The sequence below is a fragment of the Lampetra planeri genome, chromosome 23 (genome assembly GCF_965212315.1).
Source record: "Lampetra planeri chromosome 23, kcLamPlan1.2.h2, whole genome shotgun sequence".
Classification (NCBI taxonomy): domain Eukaryota; kingdom Metazoa; phylum Chordata; class Hyperoartia; order Petromyzontiformes; family Petromyzontidae; genus Lampetra; species Lampetra planeri.
Genome location: NC_136129.1, coordinates 10,985,240 through 11,007,689, shown reverse-complemented (window position 1 = coordinate 11,007,689; position 22,450 = coordinate 10,985,240). Strand labels below are relative to the sequence as shown.

General features: G+C 53.8%; 1 protein-coding gene across 1 annotated transcript in view; it reads left to right on the top strand.

The window, feature by feature from the left end:
- The first annotated feature begins 176 nt into the window (after positions 1-176).
- The window catches only part of SNX29 (sorting nexin 29), a 66,020-nt gene continuing 43,746 nt past the window's right edge, over positions 177-22,450 (top strand). The window contains exons 1-16 of the mRNA XM_078605278.1: positions 177-737; positions 3,426-3,487; positions 4,286-4,338; positions 4,869-4,996; positions 5,286-5,466; positions 5,863-5,933; positions 6,323-6,474; positions 6,626-6,770; positions 7,103-7,277; positions 7,401-7,598; positions 7,723-7,811; positions 7,938-8,004; positions 9,119-9,201; positions 9,613-9,676; positions 12,118-12,246; positions 16,357-16,442. Of these exons, the coding sequence (XP_078461404.1) occupies positions 731-737; positions 3,426-3,487; positions 4,286-4,338; positions 4,869-4,996; positions 5,286-5,466; positions 5,863-5,933; positions 6,323-6,474; positions 6,626-6,770; positions 7,103-7,277; positions 7,401-7,598; positions 7,723-7,811; positions 7,938-8,004; positions 9,119-9,201; positions 9,613-9,676; positions 12,118-12,246; positions 16,357-16,442 (1,690 nt within the window). The 5' untranslated portion in view covers positions 177-730. The remainder of the gene's footprint in view (positions 738-3,425; positions 3,488-4,285; positions 4,339-4,868; positions 4,997-5,285; positions 5,467-5,862; positions 5,934-6,322; positions 6,475-6,625; positions 6,771-7,102; positions 7,278-7,400; positions 7,599-7,722; positions 7,812-7,937; positions 8,005-9,118; positions 9,202-9,612; positions 9,677-12,117; positions 12,247-16,356; positions 16,443-22,450) is intronic.

Below are 22,450 nucleotides of genomic sequence, written 5' to 3'. Positions count from 1 at the left end.
GTCTTGTGAAGTGATTTCCTGCTCGCTTGAGCATCGAGGTGGTGCTAATCTATATATCCACCCCTGGCTCTATATGAGCCAGGGGTGGATATTACACATTCCTTTGGCGTTGGGGGGGGGTAAGTCGATATTTAAATCGGTGTATACAGAGTGGAATACACATTTGCCTTCAAAAGTTCGCAATCACCTCCTTCCCACATATATCCCTCTGAAAAATCAAAGTAGTTTTTACACCCCATCAGCCGTACGGCATCTTTTCAGCAGCAATTGGTGCAACGCGGTTTCGACATTTTATTTCTGATGAGGAGTAAACTTATGTTCGCGTCCCCACAGGTTGCACTAATTTAGGATGAAACTTTAGAGCAACCGATTCCGTGAAGTTGTTGTTGTGCAAGACGCAGCAGTGGCGGTGATGGTGGCGTGAGGCGTGAGCTCAGGGCAGGCGTGGCCCAGCTCCCGGCTCCGCCCGCCCCGAGCTCCCTCCGCCGCCGCCTCCTCCTCCACCGCCCCGGGTCCACGGCTCCCCGAGTCGCCCCCTTGGTTCGGGGTCTCGGCTCTGGGGGTCCCGAGGTCGTGACTGCCACGACATTCGCGCGGCCCCTGGGCCGAGAGGCGGCCTCGGGGTCCGGGGCCAGCGGGAGGGCGGGCGGGCGGGAGGCTGCTTCGGCATCGACATCGTCTGGCAGCGCTTCTATCCGAGCGCCGAGGCCGCGGCCTCGTCACGGGCACCATGAGCGGTGAGGGACAGGGGGACAGGGACGAGGGGACATGGACAGGGACGGGGGGACAGGGACAGGGGGTGGGACAGGGGGACATGGACAGGGACGGGGGGACAGGGACAGAGGGTGGGACAGGGGGACAAGGGGTCGGACAGAGGGACAGGGGGACAGAGGGACATGGACAGGGGACAGGGGGACATGGACAGGGACGGGGGGACAGGGACAGGGGGTGGGACAGGGGGACAGGGGGTGGGACAGAGGGACAGGGGGACAGAGGGACAGGGGGACAGAGGGACAGGGACAGAGGGACAGGGGGACAGGGACAGGGGGGGGGGACGGGGGGACATGGACAGGGGGTGGGACAGGGGGGACGGGGGACATGGACAGGTGGGACAGGGACAGGGGGTGGGACAGGGGGGACGGGGACGGACAGCGGCAGTGGCCGGGCCAGGGGTCTGACACGGGGACGGCACTGGACAGGGGAAGAGACGGGGACTGTGAGGATCAGGGGGACAAGAGGATGGACTGACAGGGGATGGGGACTGGGCATTGAGGCGGCGACGCGCGCCCTCGGTTCCCCGGCGTGGAGGCGCCTCGGCCCGAAGCGATGTCGCGGCGCCGTGAGCAGCAGCAGGACGACGACAACAACAGCAGCAGGGGGGGAGGAGGAGGAGGAGCAGGGTAGGCGGATACAGCTGCAGGAGACCTTTGGTAGAGGTGGTGGTGGACGACCAAGGTCAGGAATGGTGGTGTTGACATGGAGATGCGAGAGAGATGTTGAAAGGGTTATGGGTTTGATAGTTACAGTAACACAGGGCGAACGGCAGTGAAAGAGACTCAAGGTATGGAGGTGATTGATGGCAGAGAGGAATATTGATTTGTGTGGATCGTGGAGGGGTGGTGATGAAGTCGGATGAATGGTTGTGAAGGACGTTGATGGGTGGAGGTGTGGGGTGGATGGTGTTGGGGTAAGGCGGGTTGTAGATGGATGAGAAGCGATGGTGATCGTGGAAGAGTGGTGGGTGATGGTGATGAGGGCCAATAATGAGGGTTGTGCTACAGGATGGATGGATGGTGGTGGTGAACTGATTTTGGTGGTGGGATGTAGAGAATGTAAACACGAGAAAACCTCCTGTTGACACCGTTACCTCGATAGTTTCTGGGCATTGCTTCAGACTTGCTCATGAAGTCCGTGGCCTCACTCACGCTGGGCACAGGGTGGAGAGTGAATTCTGGTTCTGATTCAAGTCGAGCACTCTATTGACGCGGTGCCGATATACAACACACGTGGTGCACAGGCCCGGCGGGACGGTGGGGGGCATTGTAGCTGTAGTGTGGGGGGCATTGTAGTTGTAGTGTGGGGGGCATTGTAGCTGTAGTGTGGGGGGCATCGTAGCTGTAGTGTGGGGGGCGTTGTAGTGTGGGGGGCATTGTAGCTGTAGTGGGGGGGGGGGCATTGTAGCTGTAGTGGGGGGGGGCATTGTAGCTGTCTGGGGGGCATTGTAGCTGTAGTGTGGGGGCATTGTAGCTGTGTGTGGGAGCATTGTAGCTGTAGTGTGGGGGGCATTGTAGCTGTAGTGTGGGGGGCATTGTAGCTGTAGTGTGGGGGGCATTGTAGCTGTAGTGTGGGGGGCATTGTAGTTGTAGTGTGGGGGGCATTGTAGCTGTAGTGTGGGGGGCATTGTAGTTGTAGTGGGAGGGCATCGTAGCTGTAGTTTGGGGGGCACCACGACAGTGGTTTACACCCCGTTCAGCGGAGTAGACTCGAGTGGTGCAGTGCCGGCCCAGGCCGTGGCTGGTGACGGTGGCGGTTGTCAGGGCTCGTGCAGAACTCGCAGTGCCCTCCTCTCTCCCTGCCGAGGAACACGTCGTGAATCATTACGGGTGTTGACACGCTGCTGCTGCTCCTGGTGTGACCCTGAGCACGGCTTAAAGTCGAGTCATCTGCCTGTTACTGATTTTTGTTTTTAAACAGTCCCTATTCATCTATTTCCACATTTGCCGTGTAAACAACATGGAACTGTTTGGTCGACGGTCCGTGTTTATATGTTTTCATGTGAACATAACACGAGTCGTGGTTTACAATAATATAATAATCTTATGACTCACCGCCGTACAGTCCTCACTTTGGACGAGAGAGAAATTAAAGAGAGAGAGGTGCGAAGAGGAGCCATAAACAAGCCGAAAAGCCATCGCCTAGGTGGTAGCCAACGCCATTATTCCCCCCAAAACCCTCCAGTCCTCGATATTGAGGTGTTATCGGCCAAATGTTTTGACATGTGGAAGAAAAGTGAAGCACCCAGAGAAAACCCACGCTTGCGAGGTTCCAACACTCTACGCATATGGATGGAAGAGGTTATGATTACAGTATCGTAACATTTCTTGGATCATTAGTCTCTGACAATACTTCGGAATTCCTCACCTCTTGTTTCGTATCACATTCCTGTCTTAATATCTGGCATGGATCGCCCCTCTATAAAATTCACATTCGGGCCCATGAACATGGCCTGTGAAGCTCGGCATGTACATAAAGCTCACTGCACATTTGCAAAGAAAATATCACTGGTGCAGCCAACAGTAAACCCATCAGGTTATTGTATCATAGCCTAGTTTTTTGACGTTTTTTTATGTAAGTTTACGATGAATACAGAACGGTCGTGTTTGAGACGCGAGAATGTGACGGTCAGTTGGTTCCATGTCACGCAGGCGTCCACAATGAGAATGAGCGGCAGGCCCTGCTGGACCGGTTGCTGGATGCCGTGAAGCAGGTGAGAATCTCGCGTGCCCCGCACGCGTGGAACGTGTCGGGTTCTGTCGGTTGCGACAGAAGGCCTCGCTCAGGAGGGCGGCATGGTCTGTGCATCTCCATGGAGACGCAGCCGAGGCGGGCACCTCGTGTCTGCCCACGGAATCCGGAGCAGTGGCGCTGGAATCGCGTTTTCAGATGCCTCTTAATCCCTGCCACTGTTTAATGGCCCAGCAGTGACGTGTTAATAAATGACATGCATATCCTTTGGGATTACACAGAGCGTCATCGCCCCCTACTGTGAAACTATCGCAGACTGGTCCATGATCACCTTGCGCGAAGAGAATTATGGCACCAACAGCAAATGTATTAAAAGCTGCTAAATCTCATCCGTGCCAGTTGTTGCTGTGTCCTGGCAGCGTCACAAGGAGTTGTGCTGCCAGAAGACCACTGTAAAGCATCGCGTGGCAGCGAGAGCCAGTTTAATTATTTGTGCTTGCGCGTGAGCCCAACAGCCACTGCCGGTCATGTGACTCCGCTGTTCACGGTCGTGCTAGTCACATGCTCCCAGGTCATCAAGTTTCCCTGCAAATGCAGTTTTTTTCCGTTTCTTTTTTTCATTTTTACAGAAAGTTACCAAAGGTCACGCCATTGTAATGTTGGTCGTGACGAGGAGTACATTTTTGCCCGGTGGCTGTGTGCGATGAATTGTTGCTGAGACCGTGCGGGTATGTGAGGGGCCGTTGGTCGTACCGGGAGTTCGGTGCGCGGTCCCAGACTGCTTCACCGCAAGCACCCGTCATCTGTTTACGTTTTCCAGTGCCAAATACGCTTCGGAGGGAAGAAGGAAATTGCCTTCGACTCAGACAGCAGGTATTTAAACTCCAAACAATCCGTGAATACATTATCACGGAAATTATATTTCAAATCAAACATCCCTTTTGATGCATTATTCCATAAAACTTTATCATCATGACCAAAAACTGTCGTTCCCTGATTTTCTTGCACCTGCGGAGATCTATCAACATCATCATGCAGTGCTCATTCCATCCCCATGTGCCTCACTGTGTACGTAAATAACCAACATCCACATGCATAGCTAACCGTGCTAATTGGAGGTGTGGGAACGCACCTATTTCCATTGAATTGTTTGGCACGCTTTCCCGAGATGAACATATTTAACACGGAACTACAGGTCACAACAACACACTCACCTACCCACTCGCCACACTCATCACAATGCAGGTCACAACACTTCGTTTCCGGCTAACAGCCTGGTTGTCTTCCTGTTTGTCGGTGGTTCCTCAGTGACTGTGAGATGCAATTTGCATGAACGGTCCTGTATAGATCTAAACATTATTACTATTATTAAGTGCTGTGGCCTTCTCGCTCGTGCTCTGCAGGGTGACGTGCCTGTGTGCCCAGTTTGAGGCGGTTCTGCAGCACGGCCTGCGGAGGGGCAGCCGTGGCCTGGCACTCACGGCCGCTGCTCTCAAGCAGGTCACGGGCATCGGCGGCAAGATCGAGCCCGGTACTGCCTAGCACAGCGGTGCTGCCACCGCCATCAACACCACTCGCCATCTTCCTTACAGTCATCACCACTACTTCAACAACACCTTCACCATCTTTCCTGCAGTCACCATCATCAATACAATATGGATTTATGTGGCTACTGTCTTCATCGCTACCATCAACACCATCATCACAACTATACCAATAACCTTCCTCGCCGGTTACTCCAGCCACTAGAGGCGTCGCCGTCGTCACGCGATCGCCGGGCTGCCACAGTCCTGACATGCGTCTCGTTCCATTGCCCGCAGAGCCGGTGTTCTGGCATTTTGTGCGCGAGCAGCTGGGCCGGCACGAGCTGCAGCGCTACCTGACACTGCGTGCCATTGGCACGGACGCCGGGAGGGGCCGCGCGTGGCTCCGCTCGGCGCTCAACGAGCACTCGCTCGAGCGCCACCTGCACACTCTGCTCGCCGAGCGCCAGCGCATCAGGTGCGGCGGCTTCCGGCACGAGCGCGGGCACGCACAGGGACGCGAGCCTGTGTGCCCTCCCGGACTTCATAGTTGCTCGCTAACAGACTGATAAAGGATACATGGGGGATCTTTGTCTCTGAGTTGGTGTTGAAACTGCATAGCCATGAATGTGTGAATGGTTTTGCGCACGCCTCAGCGAGATGGATTGCGGTTTCGCAGGACCGTGAGGGATGGCAACGATGTGGGAAGGTCTTCATCTCGCAGTGACTAGAGCATAGCTGATGGTGGTGTGTTTGTGTGGTGGCCCGTTGAGTGAGTGCCTGATTGAGAGAGCAGGCTGTGCTGTATGTGTTGTGATGGTCGGTGGCTGCTGGTGACCCACTCAGCCTGAGGCCTGCCACTTTGTGCCCACAGCCAATTTTACGAAGACTGGGCCTTCCTCCTCGACGATGAGCGGTCGAGCATGCTGCCCGTCATGTCAGCAGGTCACTGCGTAACCCACCCCTCACGGCCGCACCGTGGCCTCTTATGCCCGCGGGTTCTCAGCTGCAACTCTATTGGGCAACATCTCCGTGCCACCCACACGAGACACAATTTCCTAAACGTGAAAATTACTCCATTGGGAGTGCATGTCGCAGTCATTGCCCCCTACTGGCATGCTAATAACCATGTGCAGGCTGGCAGTGATTCATATTGTGCTGCACAGGTACAGATTCTACTGGGGGTGCCCATGGAATGTTTGAAATAAGATCTGTGATGTTAAGCAATACTATATTGGCCGGGCAGTGGTGACTATGCTCACTTGCTTACTTGAGTCGGGACGTCACCCGCGGCATCGTGGAAGGAGTGTCGTTGCACTCGTGTCGTTCCGCAGGCCTCAACTCCATTGTGTTTGCGATCAACATCGACAACGAGGACTTGAACGGCGGCCTGGGGGTGTCGCGGGGTGCGCCCACCATGTCGGGCCTCCTGCGGGAGTCGACGCAGAGCGTTACCTCCCTCCTCAGAGACTCGTCGCTCACACACGTGCGTGTTTGCTAATATTTATTATTATGATTTTATCACCATCACTTTTATTCGCGTCGGCACTCTGACCGCGACGCAGTCTTGGCTGCGATGATTATTGGTAGGCCATCGTTAACGCGTGTGTATGCGTGCGCATGCGTGCGCCATGCAGGGTGTGAGCAGCCTGCTGCGTGAGATCTCCGGTCCCGGGGGTCCCCGCACGTCCGGGGGGGCAGCTGTCGTGCCCGTGGCCTCCGTGCGGGACACGGCCCTCTCGGCGCACGACCCTGCCCCCGTCATGTCTGCTAGGGTTGCAGGTAGCTTGGCGACAACGCGGTGCGGCCCTCCGGTCCTGCAAGCACGCCCGCATGCACGCACGTCCGCACACCCGTCTGTGCACCAGCGGGGCTGGTAATTCTGCGACGATGACACCGTCCTGCGTTGGGGCAGTGTCGTGGCCCAGCGATTGCGCCTTCACTGCCTGTTGCACAGTTTCGCCGTTCTAATTTGGTAGGCAGCCCTTGTTATTACTATGGGTGTATTAAACGTAAAATACTACGCATCGCCTTGCTTTATGATGGCCATGCGCCATGAGAATGGTGCGGACACCATTGGGACTCGATCATCATGCAAACATTGCCTTGATCAGATGTCAAGAATCGCAAGGAACGAAAGAAGCGATCGAAGAAGCCGGTGACGAGCATCATCTCTTTTGATGACGATGATGCGGAGGAGCGGGAGAGGAGGGGAGAGACGCAGCTGGAGGAGTGGAGCGGCCGGCATGACGATCCGCGTGAGGTCCCCGCTGCGGCGTCCCACACGCGGTACGGGCTCACGGGCAACGATGGGACAATCTCGTGGTTAGGGGCCGTTTGCGACCAAAGATGCTGGCTGCCCTTGTGTGAGATATAAACGCAGCGAGATAATTGCGGTGTTATTGGTGGCAGATTCAGTCCGGATTCGGCCTTTGACCCGGCTCCCTGGCACCATGGGGAGGCGGTGGAGAACGGCGTCACTGACAGGAAGCCGATGGCCGACGAGGACGAAGAGGAGGAGGACGACGATGACAACGCGGACGAGGTCTATGGGAAATCGCAGCCGGCCCGGAACGGTGATGGCCACGCAAAACTCGACGGGGCCTACAAGTGAGACACCGCCCACGGTGCCCGTACGGCACCGCACTCGCACCGACACGACAGCCACTGACACTCGACGCGGCGATAGCTGTTGTTGACGCCCGTCGGTAACGCACGGGTGCCGGTGGTGCAGGCCCCTGCCGGAGTCGCCCGTTGGCTGGAGTGCCCTCCAGGTGTTCAATGACAATGACAGCGGGGAGCTGCTCTTCCCACTGCAAGCAGGTCGGTCACCGTTGCCCCTCCCCCTGCGTTCGACTGGGTGTGTGTGTGTCGGGTGAGCGGGGGTGTGGTGGAGGCGAGTACAGGCCGCCAGCCTGATACCCGCGTGCTCGGTTCGTGTTCCCGCAGATTCTCCCACGGACGCTGCCGCCCTCCCCATGCAGCTGGCACGAATGGGCTCGCTGCTGCAGCACAGGTGCGGCTCGCATGCCGAGGCCCAATGGCACCCCACTGGCAGCAGGACCCCCCACGTTCACTTGGCAGATTCTTAAGACGGTTAAATAATTATCGAGGCCTGTGCCGTCGGTGCCGCCCCACCTTGTCATCGCTTCTCTCTGCTGTTGTTGCAAAATGACAATAATGCTCACGTGGTCATTAACCTCGTGCTGTAACTATGATAGGATCCTGCTAGGTGACTCAGTGGATAAGTGACTCGCAATCGGAAGGTTACAAGCCCAAATCCTGGTTCTCGTTTTACTCGGCCTATCATCCCTCCAGGGTCGTTAAATGTAGTACCGCTTTGTGAAGAAGTCGACATTGGTCGTCCAATGGACAGACGTCGCAATTTTCACCTGACTACCACCTGGCTGCCTTCCGGCACCTCTGACTCGTTCTTTCTTATCGAGAGTGCACACGGTGTGGAACATTACAAGGTGAAATAATTAATATTCGGTGAATGTGTACAGAGCCATGAATAAGCATTGCCACAAGGTGGCAGTGGCAGACTGCAGAGCGTGCTAAATTCGTCTCATGGTTTTGGATGATTTTTCAACATTGGGATGTTTTGGCCAATACCAGTGACATTGTGTGTGTGGGTTTGGCCATGTGAGGCAACCCAGGGGAAACCCATGCTGAACAGGGGGAGATCATATACAGTCTCCACGCAGATGGACTCCCGAGTCAGCAATCAAACCCTGGGCTTGAGGCAAAGGTTTTACAACTGCCATTTTAGTATTGTGTGCATGCACATTTACATCCCTTTTGTAAATCTACTGCTGGATGAGGGCCTCCCCACGCAGTGTGGGTCAATGGGCGCTACTTCATCAGACTTGAGCACGCTGCTCAGAGCGGGTTGGTGAAGACGGGAATCGTAGTACAGAACAGCATCTCATTTTACACTGCCCTCCACTGATAACCTTAATACCGCAGCAGACTATAACACCGGTTAGTTATGCTTGGTGGTTAACCATACAAGCACTCTCCAGGCTCAAAAACCTGCTTAGCCTCTGAGATCTGATGAGATCGGGTGCATTCTGGGTAATTTGCTCACAGGCCCATACTGTACCTGTGTCTCCTACCCCCACCACCAGGGTGGAGCCCCCTCCCCCATGCCAAGGGAAGAGTGTCAGCCCCCCCTCGGCTTCCTCACCTCTCTCGGACTCCATGAGCATCGGTGAGTGGGGTCCCCTGTGCCCCCCGCGTGCCCCCACCCCCCACCATGTGACGGTGGTCGCGGCACCGGTCATGACTCCGCGCGGTGTGGAACCTCGTTCGCCTCTTCTAAGCTGAGATAAAAACACCAGATTCGTCCTGAACACTGCCTCACAGCAGAATGGTTCACTGAATACCCACATGAACAATGTTCATGCCAACAGAAGGAAACTTTTAATTGGTAGTTGAGTCCTAAGTTCGGTGCATAGGTTTGTTCTGTACCTAAACCGTGGGCCCATTTCACGTTTGTGCGCACAAAAACCGTGGCCGATGTCACCCTTGTTGACCTGGAATCAAACTTGATGCTTGGGGCTTCAGAGGCCAGCACGCTCGGTCATTGATGACATGTCCGTGGTTTTCTGCTGCCCCGAAGGTGAACTGCGGCAGGCATTGGTGGCCATGATGAACAGGAAGGATGAGCTGGAGGAGCAGTGCAGGTGAGCGCCACGTTGTCTTCTGCGCTTGGCCACGATCGGATTTTGTTGCCGGTTTTCGTGGTACGCGGCACACGAACAGCTCGGGGCACCGTCTTTGGCCCCGTCACTTGCTCTGCTATTGACGTCATAATCATCTCAAAGCTGCACAGTTATCGCTCACTCTTGAAGAGAGAGAAGACAACTCGGAGGGGCGAGGAGGAACCAAAGACAAGTCAAAAAGCAGCCAAAATCGGCACCTATAATTTCCCAAACTCTGTGTTCCTATATGGTAAGGTTTGCTCATGGGTAGGGAGGGAGTTTCACGAATGTGTGTGATCCACCAACCCTGGCTGCCCCCCACAGTGCTGGGTTACAGACCACCTTTTTAGAATCTGACACATTTGCATGTCTAAAACAGCAGTTTATATTTTGGGAAGATTTTTTCATGACCGAGGGGATTTTGGCAAAGAGCAGGGAGAGCGGGACACGGATAGATGGGATGAGAGCAAGGGGGAGTGACTCGGCTTCCTTTAACCTTTGGCCCTGGTTCGTTGGCATGTAGTGTGGGGTTTGAGCATTTGCGTGTGGGGTGTGGACGTGTGGCGTGTGTGAGGTGTGGGGATGTGGTGTGTGTCGCGTGGTGTGTGGGGTGTGTGCGGTGTAGGCATGTGGTGTGTGGGGTGTGTAGCGTGTGGTGTGTGCGGTGTAGGCATGTGGTGTGTGGTGTGGGGGTTTGAGTGTTGGAGCGTGGATGTTTGCGTGAGTCATCACACTGCCATCTCACTCGCTCTGTGCTTCTGACACTGGAGGACCACTGTAATTGAATCATAACTTCGCCGCCTATTCCCATGGCGTGTGCACTCAGCAGATCATTGATTCCACATTAAAGCACATAAAGGAGGATTGGGGAAAATGCAATTTTCGATCGTTTCGTCATGCCAATTACCAAGAACGTCACGTTTACTTGTACAAATGTTGGGATTACACAGATGGGATGCTTTTAAGGATGTACGAAGAATGGACCTCACTTAGAAATGTAAAGATTAAAAGTTGTGTGCTTTTAAACCTAAGATTTACTGATAATAATGTTTAGCATTTACATGGAGCTCGCTCAAACACCTCAGCAACTCAAAACACCTTGGATCACATCTCATTTAATACATTCGTAGGGCACCACAAGCGGTAGCTGTCCCTGTGCAGTATGAAATGACTCAGAGATGGGCATTAGCCTGCCAGTAGGGGACGATGATTGCTATGCTACGAATTAGAGCAGAGTTGGCACAAAATAAAGCGGGCGGTGCAAATCCGACTGTGTGTGAGTTAGTGGGTGAGTGAGTGTGTTCTTGTCACGGTGTGAATGAGATGAAACCGTTAATGTCAGGTGGACCAAGTCCACAAATGGACAGGAATCAATTAGTAAAGTTCACAGGAACAGTAACCATGGTAGCAGTAACGATAGAAGAGTGACAAGGCGACGACTGACTGCCAGTAAGTGACTGAGGTGAATCACTGGGTGCTGGGCCATGAATCGCCCCAACTGCTTGACTCTGAATTCAAACCCGTGCAGTGAGGTGGGAAGTGGGTGCTCCACCCCAGATGTGACAGCAGAAGGATTCCAACTATAGCCGAATCTGTGCTCTGTAGCAGCAGCAATAAATCCTCAGAGTTCAAGAATAAGGTCTTTGGAGCAGCATCTGTGCTCGCTGGTTGCCCCGTGCATAGATATCGTGGCGCTCGGGGGCATGAGTCCGTCGCGTAGGAGACATGATTGGGCTGATGTCGGTGAGCGTCAGCAGGAGGCCACGAAGTTGCGGGTGTACGTACGTTGAACTTCTTTCGTACCGTATGTAGCCAACCGTGCTAATCGGAGGTGTGGGCGGGGGGGCGGGACCCACTGCCCTGCCCGGCTCCCCCACGCCACCGCTGCTATTTTTGGGTGAATTGTCAAGATCATCTTGTTTATTGAGAGAATCCCTTGAGATGGAACGTCTTTGTTAGAAGGGTATCCGGGGTGTTAACCGACATGCACATAACAACACGTAATGACCACGGACACAAACACACACACACACAAAGATCAACATCCCCTATATGACTTATAACAGACCATTGGGGCAAATGCTGTTCACGAGAACCGATGAATGCCAACATGGTACACGAGGGAGTGGGTGGCCAGCACACGCCCGCCAGCCTTCGTCTCCCCAGTAAATCAGTTTAAACGCCGCACCTTGCACCTATTTTAAGCCTGAGTAGACCTGGAGGAGGCTGAGAACTGGTTCAAATATCCGCCAAAGTCATTGGTCGTGAACGGGAATTGGTGGTGGTAATGATGATGGTAATGACAAGTTATTTGGAGCATGATAGTGGTAATAATAGTGGGTGGTGATGTAGTGGTGATGATGATGATAGTGGGGATGGTGGTGACGACGACGATGGTGACGACGGCGATGATTATGGTGCAGATCTCTGCGGGCACTGCTCGAGAGCGAGATGGAGCACGCTGCATCGCTGCGACGCGAGGCCGAGGAGGGGCAGCGCCGTGCCGAGGAGAGCGAGGAGCGCCACTCTGCGCGCCTGCAGGCTCTCGCCAGGTGAGCGTGCGCTGTCTGGTGGGGGGGGTGGGGTCACGGAGCGGGGTGCGGGAGCCAGGGGAGGATGGACGAGATATCGGGTGGCGCCGTCAGGCTCCGGTGGAGGGTGTGAGGGAGGATGCGTCCTAAAAAGTGGTCCTTGTGTGTTTATGTTTTGCTAGAATTGCCCCAATTATCGCGATTCGTACGAAGCCGCGTCCACTTCCAGATGGCGCTCGCTGTCTCCGGCGCACCGCGTGGCGGCGGCGACGGCAGGCGCCGGCTCCGTTACTGTGCGAGCGGTTAGGTTGCTGTGTGTGCCTGCTTCCCTAATGGGCGCCGCAAGCACCACGTAGTGCTTGCAACTCGAACACGCGTATGTGTGTGTGGGTAGGTATGTGTATTTGTGGGTACAGTAGGGGGCACAGGTAGTGCATTGGCCAGTCATCTTAGTGGGTCCCATGACCTCCTGTCAGCAGGCGTTCGACACTTCACGTAGCCTTAACTTGCACATGGCCTGGCACAAGCGCCGTGGTGACGTCACCGCTACTTCGTGACGAATGGCGGTTGTTATTTGTGGGTGGGTACGTGTGTGTCTATGGGTAAGTGTGTGTGTGGCTCCCTATTGGTCAACCACGTTATGTATGCCGATGATTTGGTAATAGCTGCTCATTCAGAAGAGGAGTTGGAGACGCTGCTGCTGAGACTGGAGCGTGCCACTAAGAGGTGGGGCCTTACCATCAGCCCCACCAAAACTAAGCACCTGCCTGGGTATTTTGTACCATCTGGCACTCCACCCCCACAACTCCCAATCGGTGATGGGGCAGTTGTGGAGAGAGTGGAGAGTTTCCCATACCTGGGCAGTGTGCTTATGACCGGCTCCAGTTTATCAGCAGAGGTCTCACTCCGAATCAGTCGAGCGGCAATATCTTTTCATCGGTTGCGTAACGCTGTGTGGAAGCTACCTGGTCTGTCGCTCCGCACGAAGCTTCAGGTCTTCTCGGCCACGGTCATTCCCTCCCTTCTCTACGCTTGCGAAACGTGGACCCCCCTAGTGGAGCATCTTCGCCGGTTGGAAACATTTAGGCTGGCCTGCCTACGATCCATCCTGGGTTTAACCAGGCTGGATTGTGTGAGGAGCTCACAAGTCCTTGAAAGATCTGGGCAAAGTCCTATCAGTGAGCTCCTCCGGCAGGCAAGGCTGCGTTGGCTGGGTCATGTAGCCCGCATGCCCAGCCACCGCATGCCTAAACAGCTTTTGTTCGGCCGGATCGAGGGGGCTAAACGGGCGCGGCACGGGCTAGAGAAGAGATGGAGTGATGTGGTACAGGAGGACGTGGAGCTGAGTGGACTTGCCGATGACTGGTACCAGCGGTGTCAAGATCGGCCTCAGTGGAGGAGGCTCGTGAAGGACGCTACTGGGCAGTTGGAGGCAGTCGCCCTCCAACAACAACGGAGGGCGGAGGAGCGACGCTCACAACAACGAGCGGAGCGCTGGGTGGCTAAAGCACAGCAAGTTGGCACAGTAGGGGGCACAGGTGGTGCATCAGCCACTCGTCTCGGTCATCTCGGTCAGTCGACCCGTGGCACCTGGGTCTGCCCCGTGACCTCCTGCCAGCGGGCGTTCGACACTTCACGTGGCCTCAGGGTGCACATGGCCTGGCACAAGCGTCGTGGTGACGTCACCGCCACTTAGTGGCGAATGGCGGTTGTTGTTGTGTGGGTATGTGTGAGAGTGTGCAAGGCTGCGTTGGCTGGGTCATGTAGCCCGCATGCCCAGCCACCGCATGCCTAAACAGCTTTTGTTCGGCCGGATCGAGGGGGCTAAACGGGCGCGGCACGTGCTAGAGAGGAGATGGAGTGATGTGATACAGGAGGATGTGGAGCTGAGTGGACTTGCCGATGACCGGTACCAGCGGTATCAAGATCGGCCTCTGTGGAGGAAGCTTGTGAAGGACGCTACTGGGCAGTTGGAGGGAGTCGCCCTCCAACAACAACGGAGGGGGGAGGAGCGACACTCACAACAACGAGTGGAGCGCCAGGTGGCTAAAGCACAGCAAGTTGTCACAGTAGGCGGCACAGGTGGTGCATCAGCCAGTCGTCTCGGGCAGTCGACCAGTGGCATCTGGGTCTGCCGCCTGACCTCCTGCCAGCGGGCGTTCGACACTTCACGTGGCCTCAAGGTGCACATAGCCTGGCACAAGCGTCGTGGTGACGTCACCACCACTTAGTGGCGAATGGCGGTTGTTGGTGTGTGTTTGTGGGTAAGTGTGTTTTGTCTTTGTGTGTGGCTAGCGGTGGTTGCAGTGGTTTGTGCGTTGTGCTACGAAGCCGGTTAAACCAAGTGCGATTCCCACTCACGACCAACAATGAATGACAAATATCTGAACCAGTCTTGTGCCTTTCCTAGGTCGACTCAACCATAACATAGGTACCTCATGCGGCGTGTAAATATCAGTTCTGGGGAAACAAAGGCAGCCGGGCGTGGTGCTGTCCACACCACCCCCTTATAGGTGTGCCGTTCCAGCCTTCGTTGGTGCGCACAAACAGCACTTGCCTCAACAGCCTGTGTGGGCTACACGGGGGATCTTTGTTTGTATCTGTGTTTTGGCGCGTGCCCCTCCAGGATGTGGAGCGTATTGCTCTGGGAGGCTGGCGTTGGGCGGCACGTGCCGCGGCTGCTGATGAGCGTATGATCATGGCGTCTCGTTGTGTTCCGCCCCGTGGCGTCTCGTGTTTTCATTTCAGCTTCTGGCTGATCCATTTATCACTTCCCTGACGCGGTGTTGTGATGGGGCTCATTTCATCGGCTTTTTCTCACACTCTGTTCTCAAGAATTGACCCAAAGTGGTACATTTCCAGTAATGTTTATGTTAAATTGTAAACACTTTCGGTAAATTTTCATTTGACTCGATAATTTTTACGTGGTACTGTGTCGAGTTAACACCCATATCTCGCAGAGAGGGTCCTTGCTTATAATCAGCGGGTAGTTCACCAGGATTGCCTAGAGCAAGTCTGACTGCTGGCAAGACGCTGAATGCCGCAACTGGTTCGAGAGTTTTGCTTGAATTAATGCGGTGCTCTTGAAATTCTGCACCGCAGAAAGCTGTGTGGTCGATGGGGAATGTGGGTAAAAAAATATTCGTATATATTGTTACGTGGAGAGACGGATATGTGTGGGGGAGGCAAATTGTCTGCTCATTTATTTTGTTGATGCAATAGAGTGGACCAGCCTCTTTATATGTGGTTGTCATTGTCGTATGAAAGCTACACCCTGATGTATCTACAGCAGCACATGGCAACATTGGCTTGTGCGTGTGGTGTGGCGTGTATATGGATGTGTGACGTGTGTGTGGCAGGTGTGTGGCAGGTGTGTGGCGTGTATTTGGGTGTGTGGCATGTGTGTATGTGGGCGAAGTGCTGGCCACCCGCCCCCTCGTGTACCATGCCGGCCTTCATAGGTGCTCAATAACAGCACTTACCCCAAAAGTCTGTTAAAGCTATACGGGGTGTCTTTGTTTTTGTGTGTAAGCTGTGTGGCCGTAGTGGCCGCACACACGAGGGTAACAGTGTAAACGCCAAGCCGGCCCGGTGGTGGATAAGCGCTAGAGCTAGCGGTTCGCAATCATAGGGTCGTGAATTCAAGTCCAGTTTGGGGTGTGTTGACTCGGATCATTATCATTATCCCTCGGGGATTGATCAAGTGACCACCACTATGTGAGCAAGTAACGTCGGTTATCCTATGAATAGACTCGCCCCCACCATATGAATGTGGAATTTCTACCACTGGGTCTGCAGGGCTATGAATAGGAAATGAGAACCAATGCTTCTGCTCATTCGAGCAGGAAACTGCTCTGACTTTTGAAAATGAAGGAAATGACCCAGGGGGCCGTGCGGGACCTGGCCGACTGCAGCTCATGGCAGCAAGGGCTCTGTCCTGTGTCTCACGTCCAGTGTGTGTGAGTGTGTATTCACCCTATGTGCTCAATGTGTGTGTGTGTTAATCTCACATGCTCGGTGTCTGTGTGTGTATTAACCACACATGCTCCACGTGTGTGTGTATTAACCCTACGTGCTTCGTATGCTCGTGTACGTGTGTGTATTAACCGTGCATGCTCTGCATGCCCCCAGGGAAAACGAGGTGCTCAAGGTGCAGTTGAAGAAGTACGTGGGTGCCGTGCAGATGCTGAGACGTGAAGCCGGGCACACGGGCACCGGTAAGCATCCCCGCGCCATACTGCGCCACAACACACATTACCACACTACACCACAACACACATTACCACACTACACTGCATTGCTACACCGCACCTTACCACAGCCCTACTCACGAGTGGGGCCTACTACAGTAAAGGGGGACAGAGGGGTCGTGGGTCAGCAGGGCGGCAGGCTTGTTGTAGGATCCTGGTGAGACTGATTTAAATGTAAATTGTTTGTTGGTGCCAACAAAGTGGAAGTGTTTGTCTGTGCAAACTCACGTAGAATTACTCAGAGCACTTTGCATAACAAAAGCTCGTTTCTTATTCTGCCAAACTAATCACATGATGAATAATTTAGCATCTTTTAACTGGCCAGGTTTCACTGCCCCTGTTTATCCATTTGTAAGTAAAGTGGAATGGGTAGCTAATGCAGACAATACAGACAAAGATCCCTCATAAAGCCTCAACATGCCGTTGGGGCAAGTGCTACCAGCGAGCAGACAACACACACCAACGTCCACAAACAATCGTGTGGATGACCGTACATCGACGCACACATTGGCACGTGCACCGGCAATCAGCACAATGCACACGTGAATCGCACACCAATTCGTAAAACGCCTTCTATCTGTGGGCATCGAGGTCGAAATCTCTCGCCTTGCCAGGGTATGGCGGGCATGACAGCAAGGGGGTTAAATTCCATCTGTACGGGGATCGATTGTTACTACCTCCCTCGCCTGCATGGGTTTTCCCCGGGTTCTCCGGTTCTCCTCCTGCGTGTATATCGCACCTGCTCTGGCTGCTTTCCCACTTGTCTGTGGTTTCCCACGCCTCTTTATCATTATCTCTCTATCTCGGAGAGTGTGAATTAAAACTGTGCATATTACATATTCTACATTGTAGATAACAAGGAGAGTCCCTGTTTAACTTTTTCTATAAACTTTCAGGTCAAGTATTGTTAGCGAGCACCTATTCAAGCCGGGAAACTCACACGAGGTTCAAAAGCACACCCGCCACCTTTGTCTTCACAATGCTGATGTTTACATACTGCAATATGTACGCATTTTAGGATGAGCTGACCTGGCGAAGGCCCTTTATGGGTTAATTACTGTGGTCGGTCGTGAGCAGGAATATAAATCGGGTCGCTGGGTTCGTAGCTGACCAACAACAAAAACAACCGCTATTCGCCACTAAGTAGCGGTGACGTCACCACGACGTTTGTGCCAGGCTATGTGCACCTTGAGGCCACGTGAAATGTCTAATGCCCGCTGGCAGGAGGTCACGGGGCAGACCCAGGTGCCACACACCTACACACACATACACGTATTTACCCACAAACACACACACACCTACTCACACACAGATGTACCTACCAACACACACATCTACCCACACACAGTTACACTGACACAGCCCCCCCCCAGCGTGACACCACGCACTTGGACAGGTGCTCACTGGTTGGACAGGCAGCAGCAGCATGGAGACAAATGCGCATCTGCAATGATAATTGTAATTATAGATTTTAAATGGAGCATCCTTCTCGACTTGTTATAGTTGTCAGTCAGCCTTGGCGGCTTCACAGCGGAAATCGCCGCACAGCGGCGGTTTAATTTGAGGTATTCTCACAAGGGCGATAATTTTACGCTTTCCCGCGGGAAGTCGTCGTGTGATGGGCGTGATGGGTTTAAAATGGAAAAACGAGAGAGGAAACAAAGATTTAGCTTTTTCTGAGCACAGACGTGTCGGTTCACGAAGGGAGGGTGACAGCTTAAGTGTGCAGCCGAGAGTCAAGATGGCGCAGAGCACGGGCGTGCAGATGCCGCCGCATCTCTGGGTCGCTGGGGCCGCCCTCGACTGCAGGCGACGGCGGTGCGGGAGGCCGGAGAAGACCGCGTGTGTTCACGGGATGGTGCCGTCGGGCCAACGGCTACGTCCGTTGTTGCGCTATCTGCATAAATGGATGGGCGGTCGCTGCCGTTACCATCGCTGCTGCTGCTGCTGTGAGGGTTAACGATAAGAACGGCAGATGCTCCACAATGTGAAGTCGCAGGAGCTCGCGGGTCCCAGAGAGAGAATTCCTTTTCGTTCATTAAATTAGCGAGCGAGCGGGATTAGCGCCCCCGGGCCGGGCCGATCTCTCGCCAAAATTTACGAAAAGCAATTCCCACGGAGCGGTGCGCAGGCGCTCCAGCCGGCGGGGCCGTGCGCGAGGAGACGGCGCGATGCACGAGATGCTTTGGAGCTGTCTGCGCCATTTAATGTGGTGCGCGGTTCCGCTAACCAGATTTACTGTATATACTCTTGCTACGGTCAGTGGAACAAATTTATCTAAATCCTCCGGCCCCTTGATTCACTTTGTTACTTATTATTCGTCTTCAACACCAGAACAAATCCCTTGAGACGGAACATCCCATTGCAAGGTCGTCCAGAGTGTCAAGTCACACACGCACAGTGAACACGTGGTGATGCGCAACACGCATTTTAAATAAATATCTTGTACAGCCGCTGCTGGACAAAGAGCTCCCCATGCATTGCCGGTCATGAGGGTTATTTGACTGTACTTCACCATGCTGGTCAATGCGGGTTGGTGAATGGGGGCACCCAGGATCGGTTCAAATATCACTCACCGCCGATGTTTGCCACGGCCACAATTTGAGCTCACCGGATTCATAGAGCAGCGCCTGAACCGCTACGCCACAACTCCAACCAGAAAAATACATTTTGCACAAATCACACGAGGGGTCACGGCTCCCCTGCGGCGGGGTGGCTGGGGGCTGCGGCGGAACGAGCGGGCGGGTAAGCCCCCTCGCCTGCACCCGCACGGTCCAACTGCGTAGCCCCCACTTCTCCTCGGCGGTTGAATAACGGCCGACACGGAGATACGAGATGTTCCCGATGTGGCTTCGTTTTCTCCGGGCCCCTAACCTCGCGCCCGCACGCCGCACACGGGCCGTGAACATTCGCACCCTTGGAGCATTTGTCACGGTTAGACCGCCCCGAGCTGTGTCACGGGTGATTCATTTAAACTGTGACGTGGAGGCAATTTTACAGAATGCTGGTAATGCAAACCGAGCTAAAGATGCGTTTTTAATCACGAGCCAGGGTCGGGGGGTGGCGTGTGCGGGAGGAGGGGGACGCAGCGCGTTTGCTGTGCCAGCGGTTCTGGCATGATGATGATTCACTACCAAATCGAGCAGCGAGGACGCCGATGATGACACACGGCCCGCACAGCCTTCCTGTCTTTATTGCGGCAGAGCGGGGAGAATTAGCGCTGACCTTGCTAATACCATCAGCTTCGTCCCGGCGGGGCTCACAAGTGGAGCCCAGAGAGCGAGACTCTTCTTCATCCATGAGTAAAATCGTTGCTCTCCCGCCTCGGCAACAATGGCTGTTTCGCTTTTATGGCGTATTCTTATTCACGGGTCGGCTTTGCCTCCGCCTCTTAACGCGGCCTGACTCAGGCTTGAGCTCCTCAATTGGTTTCAGAGACGCACGAGCAGCTCAGCCGTGGCTCGGCTTGGCTCGCAGACATCCAGAATGGCGCTGGGAACATGCTGATAGCCGGCTCAAGTCAACCGCACGGCTGTGAGCTGGCTCCGCCAAGCCAGAATCACGGTAATTCACAATGCATGGAATCATGGAGAGACGCATGCTTGGAATTACATTGAGATACAGAAAGAGGAACCGTTAAGAGGAGTAAGCGGAGCTTGTGCAAAACGCGTTATGGCCAGAAGGGTTGATGAACAATGGTCAAGAATAATAATGGAAGTGGCAGCCAAGGAATGGAACGCGCATGAGAGTACATCCAACGAGGAGATGAAGCGACAAGATCTGTTCGTGTGCAGGTGCTTAGTGAATTCTCAAATCGCACGATGGCGAGAGGTGGCGGCAGTCTGAGGAGGTCTTCATCCAGCAATTGATTAATCATGGCTGATGATGATGTTGTTGTACTTTCTTCACGAGCGTGTTTCAGATCCAATGCTTGTACAGGCTTCATGTCGTCCCATATTAAACCAGGCCTCAAGGCGTGTCACATGAGCTTTGTGGATAGCTTCCTGTTTGTGTCGGGGCTCGGAGCGGAGGCCTCTTCTCGGGAGGGGCTGTCAGAAAGCGCCTTTAGTCCTCGCTGCGTGACATCCAAGATTCGCACATAGGATGGGCATCGGGGGGAGGCACCATGCCTGGCCGTGGCTGTCTTCTCACAACTGACGTCGACATGACATGTTGTATTCGTTGGGTATCTACATCACGTATCTACGTGACTTTACCGAAAGACCCAAAGGATATGAATCCCTGCAGTCATGAAAGCTTTAAGTCATGACATGTTGTGTTAAGCACTTGTATTTTTAGGCTGAGCCGACCTAGCGGGGGGTACCCTCGGCAGGTGCTAGGCCCTGCTGGCATTGAAGTGCGAGGCTCAAGTTAAAAGCGCCTTCGCGTGGTGCTTGAAACACTTGTTATCCTAATTGCACTCTTGGCATTAGAAAATTTTCCTGCAAAGAACTAATTTGAGATTGCGGCAACATCAGAGCCTACTGTGGATCTGCTGGAGATTGTGTCCACGAAAGGACCTCCTTCGCATTGATCGGCGTGAATACCACGTACAAAATTATTATTTCTAATTAAGTGACCCTTCATCCATGCTCGAGGGCAGCAGCAACCTCTTGCCCGCCGTGCTCCAGCGTCACGTTCCTCACGGCGGAGACGCAGCGAGATTGCGTGCGTGATTTAATATGAAGATTAATCTAGTGAGGCGTTCCAGTTCCAGCTCTCCGGGCAACAGAGATGCACGTTGCATGGTATTCACATTGCATTGTTAGTCACGGAGTTCTTTTTTATTCTCAGAGCTTGAATTTGCCAAGATAAAGGAAAAAACAACAGCAAATTGAATGCCTTTGATTTTGAGACCACCATCGACTCGCCGCTCTGCGAGGACCCGGCGTAATCATCAACGGGCGGCCGCCTGGACTCGAAGCTAGAATCTCGGCGGTGCACAGCTCGGTGCTTGGACCTCTGAGCCGCCTGGCCGGTGGCCTGGCTATCTCCCGCGTGCTATGGTTGTGCATGGTTGGCAAGGAATGGTGCATTTGAGTGATAAGCGAGCGGGCCGAGCGCCGCCTCCCCCTCCAAATATCCGTTCCTCCACGTAAAGCATAAAATAGGTTCGTACACATCCCTTTGGCCACACGGACCTCCGGGGAGTCATTTCAGCAGCGTTTGGTTCAACATAAGTAAAAGTATGGACCGGTTTCAATATTTGGTGTCTCTTCAGCAGTCAGGCTCACATGAACCAATGCTGGTAAACTGCCATATGTTTAAAGGGAAGGACCCTCTATTAGATATGGTTTAATTAACGTAATGCGTAGGTTTTCGTGTTATGATTCATGATTATATTTTTAGGTGAGGCCACGCAATTATCACGTCAACTCTCTGTCGTGGGATCCTCCTACAATCCAGGAACCTGGAATGGATTTTATTCTGACTTCCTGCACCGCATCCTGAAGATGCCCGGCACAGTCCTGTGTGAAACGTCGTGCATCAAACCTCTGCTAAATTTCCACTTTCAGAGTTATTCTTCAACTCACCCGGTGACTGAGCTGAACAGTAATAACCGGTGCATCATTAAGCACTTGACGCCACGTGCCCATTTCATGTACTTGGCTGTGTCGGGTGGTGGAGGGTCTTATAATACAAATTTAGCTGCATCGTTCATATCGAGGGAGCCTGGTTATCGCAGCGCATGTCTTCCTCAATTAACCCCGTCCATGAGGGGTTTCCCCTTGGGAATCCACGCGTGACTTTTCCACTCACATTATTATTATTTCCTTGATTGTTTACCCAGGAAAGCTTCACTGAATCTCAAGACTCTTTTTCAGGAGGGTCTTGCCAAGTTTGTCCCAGTAGGTGGTGATGACTGTGCTTAAGCCACTATTTGCGTAATTTGCATGTAATTCTTCAGGGAGGAAGCCGGAGATCCCAGAAGAAACCAATGCAGAACCGGGGAGAATATTCAAACTGCGTATATT